The sequence below is a fragment of the Pongo pygmaeus genome, chromosome 10, assembly GCF_028885625.2.
Source record: "Pongo pygmaeus isolate AG05252 chromosome 10, NHGRI_mPonPyg2-v2.0_pri, whole genome shotgun sequence".
In the NCBI taxonomy this organism is placed as follows: domain Eukaryota; kingdom Metazoa; phylum Chordata; class Mammalia; order Primates; family Hominidae; genus Pongo; species Pongo pygmaeus.
In genome coordinates, this window is record NC_072383.2 from 122,013,819 (window position 1) to 122,031,509 (window position 17,691).

The following is a 17,691-nucleotide window of genomic DNA, read 5'->3' on the forward strand; positions in this document are numbered from 1 at the left end:
TGGCACCAGAGCAGATAATTCTTCCAGTGAGCACCATATGAAGTAGCTTGAATTTAGGGGCCATACTTTATGAAAAAGATTCCTGTAGCACCCACCAAAAGCCCACAGGATAAGCACCTATGAACTGACAATGGTCTAACCATGGGGTAATAGGCCAACTCAATAATACTGCTTCTGGCCAGGCGTGGTGGCTCACACCTGTAATCCCAGCACTTTGGGAGGCCAAGGCAGGTGGGTCACCTGAGGTCAGAAGTTCGAGACCAGCCTGACCAACATGGTAAAATCCCATCTCTACTAAAAATACAAAAATTAGCTGGGTGTGGTGGCACGCTCCTGTAATCCAGCTACTCGGGAGGCTAAGCTGGGAAGATCGCTTGAACCTGGGAGGCAGAGATTGCAGTGAACCAACATCAAGCCACTGTACTCTAGCCTAGGCAACAGAGGGAGATTCCATCTAAAAAAAAAAAATTTAAAAAAAAAACTGCTTCTGATTTTTTTTCCTAGCATACACTTAAGTTTGCTGCACTTAAAATACACCCATAATGCAACTTCACTTTGTCCCTACCTCTGACTTAGCAAACACATTCTTTCCCCAGCCAACTGTGCTAATGATATCACCAAAATGTTTCCATGTCAGATGGGAAAATACAGTTTGAACAGGTGTCTCCTACCTCTTGTAAAAAGTAAAGTAGAGGATCCTCTCCAAAGACTTTCCTCCCCATTTAATTTGGAATAAGCAGTAACTTCTCTTCAAAGCAAAATTTATTCAAAGACCTGTGCTAACGTTCTTAATTATCTGCTAGCTGTGGTAAAGAAATCAATGTACTTTATGTTCTCAGCTCCCACAATTTAGCCTAAATATTTACCCTGGCATGCTTACACTGGTCCGAGCAAGCATTAGGTCATAGCCTGTTCCTCTTCCTTATTTAAAAGTGTTTTTACCTTTCTCACCATTCCACAAGTTACTTTCTCCTTCCTTTGTTCTCCTCTGCCTTTGCTTCTTTTAAAAAGTTTTAAGTTGCTCGCCATTCAGGACAAATACAGAATGTGAGGTCCCGTTCCAGCCAATGGAAACCAGACACAGCAGTAGGGTGGATGCGTCAGGTTACAAATGACCCTGTCTCTTTGTTTGGTGTACTCTCGTGGCAAAACTGCTGGCGAGTATACCCTTTCTGCAGGAAGTAAAAATGGCCTTGCTGAGTAAATTAAATTTACGTTCAAGTGCTATTTCTTCACGGCACCGGGGAACAAGCATTTCAAGCACTTTCATGAGAGATTATTTAAAATAGCACTTCTTTAGACCAGGCGTGGTAGCTCACACCTAAAATCCCAGTACTTTGAGAGGCTAAGGTGGAAGGATCACTTGAGCCCAGGATCCAGCCTAGGCAACATAGTGAGACCTCATCTCTACAAAAAGTTTTTTTTTCCTTCACACACCCATTCATTCAATACAAAAAGTCTTTTAAAAATTATTCAGGCGCAGTGGCACACGCCTGTAGTTCCAGCCACTAGGGAGGCTGAGGTGAGAGGATTGCTTGAGCCCAGGAGGTTGAGGCTGCGGTGAGCCAAGATTACATTACTGCACTCCAGCCTGGGTGGCAAAACAAGACCCTGTCTCAAAAAAATAAAACAGCACGTAAGAATTCAAGGAACCCACATTTTAATACAAATTGTTAATGAAAATAAGCTTTATTACATCAAGTAATAAATACATACAAAGATGCAAACAGTTTTAGTCATTTTCTTCCAGATGTTTTTATCAACTTACAATAAACGCGGAACTGAGATCTACTTACAGTCTTAGTATGAAAGTGTTCTGGGGTCCTTGTTAGGGTTTGGTGGGTTGCTCTTTCTTCTGTATTTATAACTTGTGCATTTTTAAAAATTGACTTTGAAGCACTAATAGTCATGCAAATGCTTAAGCAAAAAAGAAGTTACATTAAGCAGAACCTACACTGTATGGCAAATGGAAACCGGCTACTAAGTAAAGCGTGCTGTCAATATGCGTTCAAAACAAAATCCCTAGAGTGGTATATTAGCTTATGAAAAGGAACAAAGAACACCGTGGGTAACAAATGTATTCAAAAGAGAAGATTAAAGGGAGACAATGGTGTCTTGGAGGCAAACTACTGTTTGCTGTAAGATAAGTTTACGTGCATCTTTTAAATCAATGCTTAAAAAACAAAAATACCTGGGCAGTTCCTAACTACTTAAAATGCAAATCCTAATTGACTGCAAAATCTTTTCTGGATCTTTGAGACTGTAGGCTCAGAGCCCCGTGAACCATGGGAGGGAAAACCAAACTGTAACCATTTTGAAAACAAGGGTTTCATCTGAACAGGGGAGATGAACTGTAACTTCTCATCTTGTAAAAAGATGGAAATCCTTCAAAACCAACAAGGCAGCTAGGATCTGGCATTCCGTTCCGTTTCTGCCAAGCACTCCCGAACCAGTCCTCTAGCGTGAATGATGCCTGAAAGAGAGGCAGAGACCTGAGGTCAGCCGGTGCACAGGACCAGCCAGCAGAGCCCGTTCTGGAACAGGAAGAGGATCCATCCCTCCACAGCCTGTCCACAAAACCCTCAGACAGAAAGGGAACTGGGGAAACCTATAACCAAGCAACCCTGAAGGATGCTAACAATCCCATCCCTCTCTAAAGCCCTTCCCTCCTCACCACAACTCTTCCTGTCTCTCTAAACATTTTTTCCTGCATTCAAGGTGACACCAGCAAGCTGTCCTTCCATGACACTGTTGGATGAAAGACGTGTCTCCACCCAAATTCTTTTGCTTGACCCACTGTGGAGATTTTTCTCTGGCTTCTTCAGTCTGAATTCTAGAAAGGGCTTGACCGGCGCAAGTAAGCAAGAGAATGGCTCCAGCAGCACAAGTCAGGGCACAGAGAACTGACTGCTGCCCACACGGGACCCTGGGTCCATGGGGACAACCCCACAAGACTCTGCAGCTACCTTCTGCCCGATGAATCTTCCCCAGTCTTTTGTCTCTATGGTTTGGTGCTTACCTTTTTTCTCTTTCTGCCTCTAGTGAACTTCATGAAATATGATCTTTTAATAGACACTAAGGATTCTATTCCTTCTAATACATGATTCCCAGAGGCCACTGGGAATGACATCCCACATCATCACCTCACAAATCTTAGAATCTAACTCAGAGCCTTAGAGAATGTTTTCTGTGAGGACCAGACAGCAAATATTTTGAGCTCTGCAGGCTGCACAGTCTCTGACACAACTACTTCACTCAAATTTCTTTTGAGACAGCATCTTGCCCTGTCACCCAGGCTGGAGTGCAGTGGCATGATCACAGCTCACTGCAGCCTCAACCTTCCAGGATCAGGTGATCCTCCCACCTCAGCCTCCAGAGAAGCTGGGACTGTAGGCACACACCACCATGCCTGGCTGTTTTATTATTATTTGTAGAGATGGGAGTCTCACTATGTTGCTCCTGGCTTCAGCCTCCCAAACTGCTGGATTACAGGCGTGCACCATCACACCTGGCCCCACAAACCTTTATTTATGAACACTAAAGTCTGAATTTCAGATAACTTTCACACGTCCCAAAATCATTTTTTTTTCAACCATTAAGAACCATGCCTGTCGCGGTGGCTCACACCTGTAATCCCAGCACTTTGGGAGGCCGAGGTGGGCAGATCACCTGAGGTCACGAGTTTGAGACCAGCCTGGCCAACATGGTACAACCCCATCTCTACTAAAAATACAAAAATTAGATGGGCGTGGTGATGGGCGCCTATAATCCCAGCTACTCGGGAGGCTGAGGCAGGAGAATTGCTTGAACCCGGGAGGCAGAGTTTGCAGTGAGCCGAGATCATGCCACTGCACTCCAGCCTGGGTGATAGAGCGAGACTCTGTCTCAAAAAAAAAAACACACACTATTCTTGGCTCTTGGCTCATGGGCTGTAGTTGCCAACCTACCTAAAATGCTCCTATGCCCTCTATGACGTGTTTTCACCCTGCTGTGACATGAGCTTCGTAAGCCTGGGCTTGGCTGTTGGCCAAGGGGTAGCACTAGGTCTTCTTTGTTACTAAAAGACTGGCAGTTTGTACGCATTTGCTGACTTGAACCAGTGCCTTTTCTGGGTGACTGCAAATCACCTGTTGGACTCTGGGACCCAGCATCTTCCCAGGAATTTCCATTCGGGTAACCAGCTCCCCAGCTACCGGAGAGCAGCCCTGGGACCACCCAACTCTCCGGGCGAGACCACGGTTGGGCTCTACATCCCTTCCCCAGGCCCTCTTCAATCACATCCTCTAACCCTGCTAGTCCCAACCTAGCTTTGAGATCTGTCAACCTCTTCACAAAGGTTTCATAAACTCCAGAGCAACTCCGCTCCTGGCAGCAGCCTGTCCTCAACTGGCCCTCGTGTCACTGGGGTCACGACTTCAACTACAGCCCCCATTTATGCTACAGATTTACAACCAAAGAATGTTCCTCTCCCAGGCCAGGTGCGGTGGCTCAACACCTGTAATCCCAGCACTTTGGGAGGCCAAGGCGGGAGGATCACAGGGTCAAGAAATCGAAACCATCCTGGCCAACCAACATGGCGAAACCCAGTCTCTACTAAAAATACAAAACTTAGCTGGGTGTAGTGGCGCACACCTGTAGTCCCAGCTACTTGGGAGGCTGAGGCAGGAAAATCGTTTGAACCCGGGAGGTGGAGGTTGCAGTGAGCCGAGATCACGCCACTACACTCCAGCCTGGGTGACAGAGCTAGACTCCATCTCAAAAAAAAAGAGAACGTTCCTCTCCCAGGTTGCTTCTCCAGCCTTTTTAAGAACCCTAACCCCAAGTCCCTGGCCGGGTGCGGTGGCTCACACCTGTGATACCAGCACTTTGGGAGGCCAAGGCAGGTGGATCACCTGAGGTTGGGAGTTCAAGACCAGCCTGACCAACATGGAGAAACCCTGTCTTTACTAAAAATACAAAAAATTAGACGGTGTGGTGGCGCATGCCTGTAATCCCAGCTACTTGGGAGGCCGAGGCAGGAGAATCACTTAAACCCAGGAGGCGGAGGTTGCGGTGAGCCAAGATTGCACCACTGCACTCCAGCCTGGGCAACAAGAGTAAAACTCCATCTCCCAAAAAAAAAAAAAAAAAGAGCCCCAAGTCCCAAGTCTCCCCTCATCTTGAATGAGTTCATGGGCTATGGCTCGACTGCACTGTCACCTTCTAAAACAGAAATCCTGCTCTCCCTCCACTCCCCTTTTATTTCAGAAGGTAGCAACCTATTTAACGTCCTTTCGAAATCAGCTGGACAGTCACACCTTAACACGAGTCCCTTGTGCTCTGTCATCTCCTGCCTGCCCTCCCTCTCCAATCATTAAAGAACAAAGTGCTCTCAGCCTCCCTCCCCAGACCCTAGCACAGACCCACACACTTCCTTGGGTCTCCCTCCGAAGAGGTGACAGCAAAGGGCAGTGCAGGCACCGATGAACCCTGAGCTTGGCTTCCCTAGGACCAGTGTCGGCCAACAGGAGCAGATCAGGCAGGGTCGGGGGCGGGGGGCACTTCGAACACACCCTTGAAAGCCAGCAGACCCCCTGGCAGCACACAGGGTAAGAAGGGCTCCCTGCCTGGGCTGCCCTTCCCGGAAGACCCCTCTGAAGACATCTGGCCCCCCAGGCCCCTCGCCACCAGACCCATCGCCTGCCTGAGGCCTCCACAGCAGACGGCAACTCTGTAACAAGACAGGAGCTCCAATGAGTGAGCCCCATCCCTAGCCCACCTTCCCACATTTTCCTCAAAGTCTTTCCAGAGTTGAAGGCCTAGCACTGTGGTCACTGACAGGGCAGCGGGGCCAGGCTTACCGCGCTTCAGCCTCTCCATGGCACTCTTGCTCCCCGCGTACGTGGGTCTGATCTCCTTCCCCAGCTCTTCGATGATGGCCAGCAGCTCCGCGTATTTGCTTTGGGGCACCTGGCTGTTCCCAGTTCCCTAGAATCAGAAAGAAATGGGTTCAGCAAAATTAGCCGGGCGTGGTGGTGCGTGCCTGTAGTCCCAGTTACTCAGGAGGCTGAGGCAGAACTGCTTGGACCCAGGAGGTGGAGGATGCAGTGAGCCAAGATCACTCTACTGCACTCCAGCCTGGGCAACAGAGTGAGACTCCATCTCGGGGGAAAAAAAAAAAAAGCGTTCAGCAGCGTGACCCCAAGGCCACAGGCAGGCGGGTGGAGAGGGCCCCGGGCCAGTCAGGGTAGGGAACGCAGCCCAGCCTCAGACTCCTGGGGCAGCCACCTCAGCTGGGCCAAGGCACGTCCCATTCTAGGGGACAACTACAAGTTAGGGAGATGGTCCTCACCCTCCTATCCTCACACGCTCAGGGAGACCACCCAGCCGTCTCCAGGAAGCAAGTTTTAACATCTCCAATGAACAAAACAGGGGAACCAGCTCATTTTGGCACAAAAGAGTCCAAACAGCATTTCCCAGGACGCAGATGGGTGGGAGGACACATCCCAGGTGCCGAGCCTCCAAGCCAGTGGGGAGACAGAGGCCACACCTGGGCCACCAGGACCACAGCCATCCGCCATGGCCCAGTCAGAGCCTGGAATGCATTCCCTTCTCTCATCCCCCCACCGACAGGGCCCACCCCCCAGAAAACCTCTCCTCCCACCACCACCGGGAGCCCCACAGCAAGCACCCAGATCAGCAAGGCTGGGCTTCCGACAAGCCCGCAAGCCCGCAAGCCCAGGCTACCTCCCCTTGGCCACCTCCTCCCATAGCCACGCCAGCTCCCTGGGCGAGGTCCTTGCCTCCTCCCTCCTCCACCACCGCCTCTGTCCCCTGGCCTCGCGCTCTGTCCTGTCCTCATCCTGCTCCGGCTGCTCTGCCTCTCCACAGCACTGCCTCCAGGCCTCACGGGCCTCCCGCCTGTCCCGGCGCCGCCGTCGCATGGCCAGAACATGGCATTGCCACTCCCGGCTGCGCCTCTGCCTGGCCTCCCACAGCCGCCACTTCTTCAGCCGGTCTCGCTCATGGGCCCACACCTGCTTCTCCTCCTGGGGCAGGGCGGCCTGGCAGGGCATGGCCGGGGAGCCGCCCACTCGGCAAGGAACAGGCTCCATGATGACCTCAGAACACTGGCGCTGGGGCCTAGCCAGGGAGAGCATCTTCTCGCTGGGACCTTCCCCGGGACGGCTCATCCCTTGGAGATGTGGGTTGCAGCTGAGATGATGGCTGCCCCATTCCTTCTGTTCGCCAGCCTGGGCTGGGGGTAATAGGATCACCCTTGGGCTGATGAGGAGCCCGGGTCTTGGGCAGTTACCAAGTGGGGGTCACAGTCTGGAAAGTGGTAGAACCAGGGAGCGGCCTCGCCCAGGCCACGCTCTCAAATACTGGCCCTCGACAAGAGGCAGCTTGGCTCTCAAGACAGGGCCACCTCCTCTTTGCTGCTCCCACGCCCGTGGAGAGCAAGTGGGAACTGACCCTGTCTTCTGTCCCAGCTTGGAGAGCCAGCGTCAAGGTCAGGCCTCACTTGCCCAGGAAAGAGGAGTGAGGAGACCCACTGGAGGAACGCGTGGGGTGGGGGCCTCAGCACAGCTTGGGCTGCTGCCCCTTCCTGGTGCTCTCCTGTCCCCTCCACCTCACACGTCCCCACGAAGCACAGTCCCCAGTGCCCTCCATTCTGATGTGTTCTGAGCAGGAGCGCAGCCAGGGCCTCGGGCTGAGAAAACTCCGTCCCATCCTTTCTGCTCCGTCTCTTCCACCAACTTCTCTCCTCTGAGGGCGGGGAGCATGTCTCCCCCTGGCCCTCCCACCACGCCATCACCCCCATTGCCATACCTGGGTGTAGCCTAGGGACGGTGGCCCGTAGTCACTGAGCAGCTGGCGGTACTGTGAAGACGTCGCCATGCTGCTGGAAGGCGAGTGGACACTCCCAGCTGTGGGGTGGGGAGAGAGAGAGGCCAGGAGTCAGCTCAGCCAGTTGTACCAAGGCAAGGACTCCGGGTCCTGCAACAGCCCTTGCCCAGGACCCACACCACCAACTGTAGCAGGATGGAGAACCCTGCTCTCCACCTCCGGTTTGACCAGCGTAGAAGACGGATAATGAAATGTAGCTACAAGGCACCCGACCATCCCCAGCTCTGCGGCAGCCGCTGGTCCTCACAGAGCTCCGTCCCATCCAACCAGAACCTTCCAAGCAGCAGGGCTGCTCCCAAAGATAAAATTATTGCCACTCCTGGCCTCATCTCTGCCCATCCCCTCTCCCTGTGTCCTGGTCCCCAGAGGCTGAGAACCTAGAGGCCACATCACACCAAACCGCCACGTAGTCTGGTCGAAACCAGGCTGAGCTTCCAAGCCTTTTTGCTTCTATGCGCCCAAATCTCTGCTGTGCTCAATGACGGGGAAGACAGGAAGGCCTTGGAGTATTTGAGACCCAACCCTGGCTGGAGACAGGCACGCTGGACAGCAAATCAGGAATCTAGAGAACACCACGGCCTCTGTGTGCCCCAGATAAAGCCCCTCAACCTCTCTGTGCCTGTCTCCCCCTCCCCAAAGAGGGGACCAGACTCTGAACAGTCTATGACCCAAGGGCTCTGTATCCCAAGAGAGGAGGGTTGAGGCCCCACATATGGGATGCAACATTGGGGCCTGTCCAGGGCTGCAGTCAGTGACCAAGCAGGGCCCAGCCCAGAACGCAGCCTCCTGGATCTGGCAGGGGAGTCCGTGGCTGGGAGCACGCGGCCCCGCAATGGCGTCCCAGTGGCCATTAGCGGGTAAAGGATATCCTGCAGAATGACAAACAGCGGTAACCATGGAGAATTTACCTAGTCCTCCTCGGCAGCTGCCCGCCTGCCGCCCCCAGAGCCACACGGTCTCTCTCTCACACACACAGTGGGCGCCGCAGACTTGGCCTCGGGGACAGACAGCTGGTACCAGGCTGGCCAAACCCACCAGCTGCTCGCTTGGTGTGGGTGAGGGGAGGGGCAGAGGAGGAAGGAAGTTCAGGGCCTCAAGCTGGGGGAGCCGGGAGGAGCCCTGGAGAACCCTGGCTCCAGGCCCCTCGATTTAGAGAAATGGACCTGAGGGGGTGGCCCCAGGGCACACAGCATAGAGGAGGCCAACGCAGGGAGCCAGCTACCCCGGCACCTGGCACCTGCCCCTCCGTGCAGGGAAGCCAGCTACCCCAGCACCTGCCCCTCTCTCCAAGAACGGGGACAGTTCGGAGCTGTCTCCCTGAGTCTCAGGCCAGCCCTGGATGCTGCCACTGCAGCCCAGGGTTATACTCCAGCTAGGGCTGGAACTGCAAACGTGGACTTGGATCCTGAACTGGGCAGAGCACCGTGCCACTCCGAGCCTCAGTTTCCATGCCTCCCACGTGGGGATGATGAGACACGTGCGCTATAGGGGCGGGTTGCTTGGGAGGGGGACGCACTAAGCCCATGATATCCCGCACGTCCATGGCCACTGCAGGAATTGGGCAGGGTGATGTCCCCCAGAGCCCCCTCACCACATCAGCCAAACCCCAGTTTCCTGAGCTTCTGATGTGGCAGCAAGCATGGCATGGGGAACACATGCTCTGCCGGCACAGACCTGGGTTCTGATCCTGGTCACTACACCTCTCTGGCCTTGAGGGCCAGTCGCTGGGGGTAGCATCGCGCACAGCACACCAGGCGTTTGCAAGATCCCAGCGCCCTGGCAGGAGGGGTGCTGGCCACTTCCCACGCACCCTCGCATACCCTCGGTGTGCCCCCGTCCTCTTCCCCAACTGCTCTGCCGACTGCTCCTCACCTCCCCTTTTCGGTCCTCCCCACTGGACTTCGTGCCAGCCCCAGCTGTGCCACTCCTGGCTGTGTGACCTCAGACAGGCCCCCCGCCCTCCAGTCCTCAGTTTCTCCATTTGTTAGAAGCAGTGCTTCCAAAGAGAAGGTCTACGGGCTCCAGATCCTACTATTTGATGATACTGGGGTTAGGTTTTGCAGGGCTGAGAGGGAGGACGAAGGAGAAATCATCCCATTTTGGCTGGGGGACGAGGAGCAATAGCTCGGTGACCCCAATGCTCTGTCCAGGCCACTCCCTTGTTCAGGGTGGCGGGCGGGTGTCTAGTCCTGAAGAGAGATGGCGGAAGGGCTCCGAGTTCCACTCCTGGTCACTCCTTCCTGAAGACACAGGGACCAGGACACAGGGACCACGTCAGCGCAGGCCGTCTCGGCGCATCTCAGACAATGCGCGTAGTGTGCAGGAGCGAGGGGCTGGCAGAGGCCAGGAAGCTCCTGGGGCCAGGCGCGGCTCCCCACCCCCACGCCAGACAAAGAGCGCGGGGCCTGGGGAGCTGGCGGCCTTCCCGCCACTTGGGGCGCCTGGGGGGCTCTAGGGCGGGGGAGGCGGAGGCGGGGGCTTTGTCTAACTCCGCCACTGCCACCACCGGCCAGGCCGCGGCTTGGCAACCCATGAACAGGAGGCAGGGCTGCAGGGCGTGAGGGATGATGACAAGGAAGCCGGAGGAGCAGCGGCGGCAGCGGAGAGTCCATCTTGGATGCAAATGGCAGGAGGGGAGCTGGGGTTCTGCAAAGGGGCCCGGGGCGGGGGGGGGGGGGGGGAGGCGCACCAAAAAGCCCAGATCTGGGGATCTCGGCACTCCTGGAATTCTCCACAGGAGAAAGAAGAAAAGCTGAGTACAGGTGCAGCCAGCCCAGAACAGGACTTCAGGGGTCCCCGTGAGTGCCGCTGTCCCTGTGACCCCAAACCCCGAGGGTCCCAGTTTAGGGCCCCGGCCCCAATAACACCAGGGTAAGCCTGAGCTGTCAGCCTTGCCCAGGCTGGCAACACCAGCCCCTGCCCTCCCCACAGGCCAGAGGAAGAAGGCTGCTGGCAGTCCTACCTGGCAACAAAGCCCGTCTTTGTAAGGTCTGCGGACCCCAGAGGAGGTGAGAATGTTTGAGAAAAAAACAGTCGCTGTTTGCTCTTTGGGACTCCGAGCCCACAAGTGAGCAATTCAACTCTCCCTCCGCACCCTGACGCTTAACCCTTTCCTGCCCCTACACCTCAGTGTCCAAGGTTTTTTTTAGGTATCGTTTTTATGGGTCCCACTTCGGATTTGGGGGGTTACGAAGTCATCGTTTGCAAACAAGGCCCAAAACTCGAGCAGGAGAGCCAGCGTGGCATCGGTGACCAACGGGGCCACTCCTCTCCCCCCTCGAGTCCTTCCCCCCCCCCGCCCCGCAACACAACCGCCTTTTGGGAAGTCTGTTTCCGACCAAGTGTCAGAGAAGAAGGGCCCCAGTGAGGTCACAAAGCCCGGCACCTACGAATCCCTCAATGTTGAGCCCACTCCCCGTGGCTCCCTCGGTCCCCTGGGCTCAGCCCGAAGCTGCCTGACAACTTCTGGAGGAGTTTCCTGGGAGCGCCCGGCTGCGGCCGCAGCATCAGGAAGGTCAAGGGGAGCCCCTCCCGGTTTCTGCATCGAGGGCCTTCCAGGGCCAGCCCTGGGGGCTCCCAGATGGGGCATCCGCGTGACCCATTGCCCCCACGCCCGCGCGCGGGCCCTACCAGCCCCAGGGCTGCGCCAACTTCGTTCACTCCGCGCACACCTTACGGGGATCCCCGCGTGACCGCATGAGGCAGCCCCTGCTCCCACGCGCCCGGCCGAGGCCCCCGGGCCTCCGAGTCCGCTGCCCGCCGGCGACCCCATCCCGGTCCCAGTCCCGGCGTCCCCGCGACCTCAGGGCCCGCGGCAGCCCCGCAGCCCTCCATCCGCGCCCGCCCGCGCGGGGCCTGGCCCTGCCCGCAGCGCCCCCCGCCCGGGCTGCTCCACGACCCCGCTCCCTAGGGCGGCGGGGCCGCGCGCCCCGCGCCCCGCGCACAGCTCCCGGCGCGGCCCGGGCCGCTCCCGACTCCCGCCGGCAGGGGCCCTCGCCGAGCCGCCCAGAAGCGGGAGGAAAAAGGAGCCGAGAACAAGCCTCCCCCGCCCTCGCCCTCGCCCGCCGCGCTCCCTGCGATCCGCAGCCGCCGGCGCGGGGGTCACCCCGGGCCGCCCGCCCCGCACCCCCAGCCGAGGCCCTCGGCGTGCGGGGCGCACCAGAGAACTTTCGCGGCGCGGGCTCGGGAATCATGGCGGCGGCAGCGCTGCCCCGGGCCGGGACCCTGAGCCCCCCGCCCCCCGGCCTCCGCGGGCGCCCCGGGCATCCCCGGGCCGGGGTCGGGCGCGCGGACCCCCAACTTGGCGGCGCTCGGGGCGCGTCGCACGCGGCTCACTCACCGGCGTTGAGGGCGGCGGCGGGCATGTGCGCGGCCAAGTTCGGTTTGTAAGACATCCCCCCGGGCGGCGGGCGCGCCGGGCGCGGCGGGGCCAGGCCGCGAGGGCGGCGGCGGCGGCGGCGAGGCCGGGCGGTAGCGCGGCAGCCCCGTGCCCGTCCGAGCGCCCGCCAAGCGCCCGCGCACTTTTTGTTGTCGGCGGCTCGGGCCGCGCCGGCAAATATGGCCGTCCGCGCCCTGCCGCCGCCGCAGTCTCACCCAGGCCCCGGGCGCGGCGCAGGGGCGGCCGCAAACTTTCCGCGGAGCCGGCGGGGCGGCCGGGGCCGGGAGGGGGCGGCCCGGCGTCAGGGGGCGGCTCCGCCTGCGGCCGCGCCCCGCGCCTCCGGGTGCGCTCGGCGCCCGCAACTTGCCAAAGTTTGGGGGGCTGGGGTCCCGGCGGCGCCTGAGGCCCGCGCGCGTCCGGGCGGCTGCCCCGCGCCCGGCGCCCCGGGGGTACGCTGGGGGCCGCCCCCGCGGCGGCTGCGGGAGGCCAGGGCGAACCGGAATCCGAGGAGCACTTTCTTCCCCTTGATGGTGGGGGCAGGGATGGAAAATTACCTGGAGAAAATGGTGGCGAGTGGTGTATTTAAGCACGTAGATCATTCCAGACGCCCAGGTCTGGCCAAGCCCCAGGATTAGAATAACCGATGCTTGACATTGATTTCAAATAAATTTCATGTCTCTGTCTGTATGAAGTGGTTTTTAACCCTTTGGGGATCCAAGACTCTTTTGAGACTGACAAAAGCTAAAGGCCTTCTCCATCCCTCACCCCCCTCCCTGGGAAACTCATCCCTGAATCGCACAATTTCGTGCGTAGACTCACTCCAGTATTTAAGGGAAGCACCTACTATGCGCCACTCACTGTTCCAAGCGCTGAGGATACAAGAATTGAACTTGGCAAAGTTTCTACCCCCTGGAGTTTACGGGACAATTTTAGATCCTCCTTCGACCCCACCCCCAGCCCATCCTTGGATCTGATTGAAATGTAACCATCCAGTGTATTTTGGATTTGGATTAGATGAATAACCTGAAGGTTGTGGGGTTTTTTGGGTTTTGTTTTTTTTTTTTTTTTTTAATTTTGGAGTTCTGCCGAAGTAGTAAAGCTCGTTAAAATACATAAGATGCCCACCCTTTTCTGTTGTTTTTAATCGCCATGGTTTGCAGATTTAATTAGACACAGGCGTGCAAGCATCATCTCCGGATCTGGTGACAAAGGCACCCACCTAGGGATGCCCACCCAGGCCTGCTTCTTCCTTTAGGACCAAAGGCGCAGGCGACGACACCCCCTCCCCAGCTTAACCCCCATCCTTGAGATCAGCTGTAGGCCAGCACTAGCGAAGGATGCTCAGTGAAACCTTATTCCATGAATACATTAATGCCACCCAAGTGGCTGGTCCCGGGGGCCCAGTCCTCTAGAGCAGCACTGTCCAATAGAAATAGAATGCCAGCCACATAGCTAATTTTCAATTTTTCAGTAGTCACATTTGAGAAAGTCAGAAAACACTGGTGAAATTGATTTTAACATGTTTTATTTAACACAATAGCTCCAGAACAGCGTGATTTCACTATATAATGAATTAAAAGGAATTATTAAGACACTTCACATTCTCTTATCATACGAAGTCTTCGCAATCCAGTGTGTGTTTTATACTTACAACGCATTTTAATTCAGACTAGCCACGTTTCAGCGCTCAGTAGCCACCATAGCTAGGGGTCACCATATTGAACAGTGCAGGGCTGCAGCTACTAGCAGAGGGCTCCTGAGACGGACACACCCGGTACTGACTCTGACTCCACCACCCACTGGCTGTTTGACTAGGCCTCCATTTCCTCGGGGCAAGAATCCAGATCTCAGTGGCAGGCCCGGTCCTTTCTATGAGTGCTCTGAACCGATCTATTTCCATATTGTTATTTAAGAGCCAGGGTCTCCCTCTGTCACCCTGGCTGGAGTGCAGTGGCTTGATCGTAGCTCACTGTAGCCTTTAACTATTGGGCTCAAGTGATCCTCCCGCCTCCACCTCCACCTAAAGCACTGGGATTACAGGCGTCAGCCAATAGTGTTGTATTTTTTCCATTGTCCCCACTCCTCGCTCTAAATCCATGGCATCATTTTAAAACTGTTGGCCGAGCTCGGTGGCTAACGCCTGTAATTCCAACACTTTGGGAGGCCGAGGCGGGCAGATCACGAGGTCAGGAGATCGAGACTAGCCTGGCCAACATGGCAAAAACCCGTCTCTACTAAAAATAGAAAAAATTAGCCGGGCGTGGTGGCGGGCGCCTGTAATCCCAGCTACTCGGGAGACTGAGACAGGAGAATCGCTTGAACCCAGGAGGAGGTTGCAGTGAGCCGAGATCCTGCCACTTGCACTCCAGCCTGGGTGACAGAGCAAGATTCCACCTCAGAAAAAAAAAAAAAAAAGTTTCAGCTCACGCCTGTAATCCCAGCACTTTGGGAGGCCGAGGCGGGCGGATCACCTGAGGTCAGGAGATCGAGACTAGCTTAGCCAACATGGTGAAACCCCATCTTAACTAAAAATACAAAAAGTAGGCGGGCGTGTTGGTGCGTGCCTGTAGTCCCAGCTACTCCAGAGGCTGAGGCAGAATTGCTTGAACCGACGAGACAGAGGTTGCAGTGAGCCGAGATCGAGCCACTGCACTCAAACCTGGGTGACGGCGAGACTCCGTCTCAAAGAAAAAAAAAAGTTTCAGCTGGGCACGATGGCTCACTTCTATAATCCCAGCATTATGGAAGGCCAAGGCAGGCAGATCAGTTGAGCCCAGGGGTTCAAGACCAGCATGGGCAACATAAAAAGAACCCATGTCGCCAGGCGCGGTGGCTCACACCTGTAATCCCAGCACTTTGGGAGGCCAAGGAGGGCGGATCACGAGGTCAGGAGATCGAGACCATCCTGACTAACACGGTGAAACCCCGTCTCTACTAAAAATACAAAAAAATTAGCCCGGCGAGGTGGCGGGCGCCTGTAGTCCCAGCTACTCGGGAGGCTGAGGCAGGAGAATGGCGTGAACCCGGGAGGCGGAGCTTGCAGTGAGCCGAGATCGCACCACTGCCCTCCAGCCTGGGCGACAGAGCGAGACTCCGTCTCAAAATAAATAAATAAACAAGAACCCATCTCTACTAAAAATACAAAAATTAGCTGGGGCATAGTGACACGCTCCCGTGGTCCCAGCTACTCCGGAGGCTGAGGTGCTGAGGTGGAAGGATCACTGGAGCCCAGAAAGCAGAGGTTTCACTGACCCACAATGGCACCACTGCTCCAGCCTGGCCGATATAGCAAAACTGTGTCTCAAAAAAAAAAAAAGAAAGAAAAGAAAAAAATCTTTCCATTTTTTATTCTAATTGAGATATTATTCACTTAGCATAAAATTCATCCTTTAAAAGTATACAACTTAGAGGCCGGGCGCGGTGGCTCACGCCTGTAATCCCAGCACTTTGGGAGGCCGAGGCAGGCAGATCACGAGGTCAGGAGATCGAGACCATCCTGGCTAACACGGTGAAACCCCGTCTCTACTAAAAATACAAAAAATTAGCCAGGGGTGGTGGCGGGTGCCTGTAGTCCCAGCTACTCCGGGGGCTGAGGCAGGAGAATGGCGTGAACCCAGGAGGCGGAGCTTGCAGTGAGCCGAGATGGCCCCGCTGCACTCCAGCAGTGGCGACAGAGCGAGACCCTGTCTCAAAAAAAAAAAAAAAAAAAAAAAAAAAGTATACAACTCGGCCAGGCGCGGTGGCTCACGCCTGTAATCCCAACACTTTGGGAGGCCGAGGTGGGCGGATCACAAGGTCAGGAGATCAAGACCATCCTGGCCAACATGCTGAAACCCCGTCTCTACTAAAATACAAAAACAAAAAAAAGAAAGCCAGGCGTGGTGGTGCGCGCCTGTAATCCCAGCACTTTGTGAGGTTGAGGTAGGCGGATCTCTTGAGCCCAGGAGTTTGAGACTAGCCTAGGAAACATAACAAGACCACATCTCTACTAAAAACACAAACATTAGCCGACAGTGGAGGCTAACCTGTAGTCCCAGCTACTCAGGAGGCTGAGGTAGGAGGATCACCCTAACCTCGGGGAGGTTGAGGCTGCAGTGAGCCAAGATCAGGGCATTGCACTCCAGCCTTGGTGATAGTGAGACTCTGTCCCCTCACCCCCCAAAAAGGTATATAATTCAGTGATTTTTAGTATATTCGCAGAGTTGTGAAACTATCACCACTATCTAATTCTAGAACTTTTTTTTTTTTTTTTTTTTTTTTTTGAGACAGAGTCTTGCTCTGTCACCCAGGCTGGAGTCTTGCTCTGTCGCCCAGGCTGGAGTGCAGGGGCGGGATCTCAGCTCACTGCAAGCTCTGCCTCCTGGTTTCACGCCATTCTCCTGCCTCAGCCTCCCGAGTAGCTGGGACTACAGGTGCCCGCCACCACGCTCAACTGATTTTTTTTGTTTTTGTATTTTTTATAGAGGCGGGGTTTCACCATGTTAGCCAGGATGGTCTTGATCTCCTGACCTCAAGATTCGCCCACCTCGGCCTCCCAAAGTGCTGGGATTACAGGCGTAAGCCACCACGCCTGGCCTAATTCTAGAACATTATCACCCTGTTTTATTTCATTTATTTATTTTTATTTTTATATTTTTGAAATAGAGTCTTGCTCTTGTTGCCCAGGCTGGCGTACAATGGCACAATCCTGGCTCACTGCAACCTCCGCCTCCCAGGTTCAAGCGATTCTCCTCCTCAGCCTTCCCAGTAGCTGGGATTACAAACACCCACCACCACCCTCGGCTAATTTTGGTATTTTGGGTAGAGACGGGGTTTCGCCATGTTAGCCAGGCTGGTCTCGAACTCCTGACCTCAGATGATCTGCCCGCCTTGGCCTCCCAACATGCTGGGATTACAGGGGTGAGCCACCGCTCCTGGCCCACCCCATTTGATATTTATTTATTTATTCATTTATTTAGAGACAAAGTCTCGATCTGTCGCCCAGGCTGGAGTGCAGTGGCAGGATCTCAGCTCACTGTAAGCTCCGCCTCCCAGGTTCACACCATTCTCCTGCCTCAGCCTCCTGAGTAGCTGGGACTACAGGTGCCCACCACCACGCCTAGCTAATTTTTTTTGTATTTTTAGTAGAGACAGGGTTTCACTGTGTTAGCCAGGATGCTCTTGATCTCCTGACCTTGTGATCCACACTCCTCGGCCTCCTAAAGTGCTGGGATTACAGGCATGCGCCACTGCGCCTGGCCTATTTATTTTTTATTTTATTTTATTTTATTTATTTATTTATTTATTTATTTATTTATTTATTTATTTTTTAGAGGGAGTTTCGCTCTATCGCCCAGGCTGGAGTGCAGTGGCATGATCTCAGCTCACTGCACTTGCCTCCTGGGTTGAAGGGACTCTCCTCCCTCAGTTTCCTGAGTAGCTGG

The 17,691-nt window shown here is 55.1% G+C and overlaps 1 protein-coding gene across 3 annotated transcripts; it reads right to left on the reverse strand.

Moving 5' to 3' along the window:
* Positions 1-1,670: 1,670 nt before the first annotated feature.
* Positions 1,671-12,879, reverse strand: CDK2AP1 (cyclin dependent kinase 2 associated protein 1). Of its 3 annotated transcripts, none has more exons than XM_063647176.1 (4): positions 12,823-12,879; positions 7,813-7,910; positions 5,841-5,967; positions 1,671-2,473 (listed from the first exon to the last, which is right to left on the reverse strand). In XM_063647176.1, exons 2-4 carry the CDS (start codon positions 7,879-7,881, stop codon positions 2,406-2,408), a joined length of 264 nt encoding a protein of 87 aa, XP_063503246.1. In that variant the 5' UTR covers positions 7,882-7,910; positions 12,823-12,879; the 3' UTR covers positions 1,671-2,405. The 3 variants fall into 3 exon arrangements, with proteins under 3 accessions (XP_063503246.1, XP_054297907.1, XP_054297908.1); XM_054441932.2 differs by lacking the exon at positions 12,823-12,879 and adding an exon at positions 12,230-12,363; XM_054441933.2 differs by lacking the exon at positions 12,823-12,879 and adding an exon at positions 10,853-10,893.
* Between the last annotated feature and the right edge of the window lie 4,812 nt (positions 12,880-17,691).

Excerpts from the sequence above, each read along its gene's own strand:
- CDK2AP1 (XM_054441932.2), bottom strand. The coding sequence starts at position 12,284 with ATGTCTTACAAACCGAACTTGGCCGCGCACATGCCCGCCGCCGCCCTC. Across the intron at positions 7,911-12,229 it reads CGCCGCCGCCCTCAACGCCG|CTGGGAGTGTCCACTCGCCT; the intron begins GTGAGTGAGCCG and ends CCCACCCCACAG. Across the intron at positions 5,968-7,812 it reads CGTCCCTAGGCTACACCCAG|GGAACTGGGAACAGCCAGGT; the intron begins GTATGGCAATGG and ends TTCTGATTCTAG.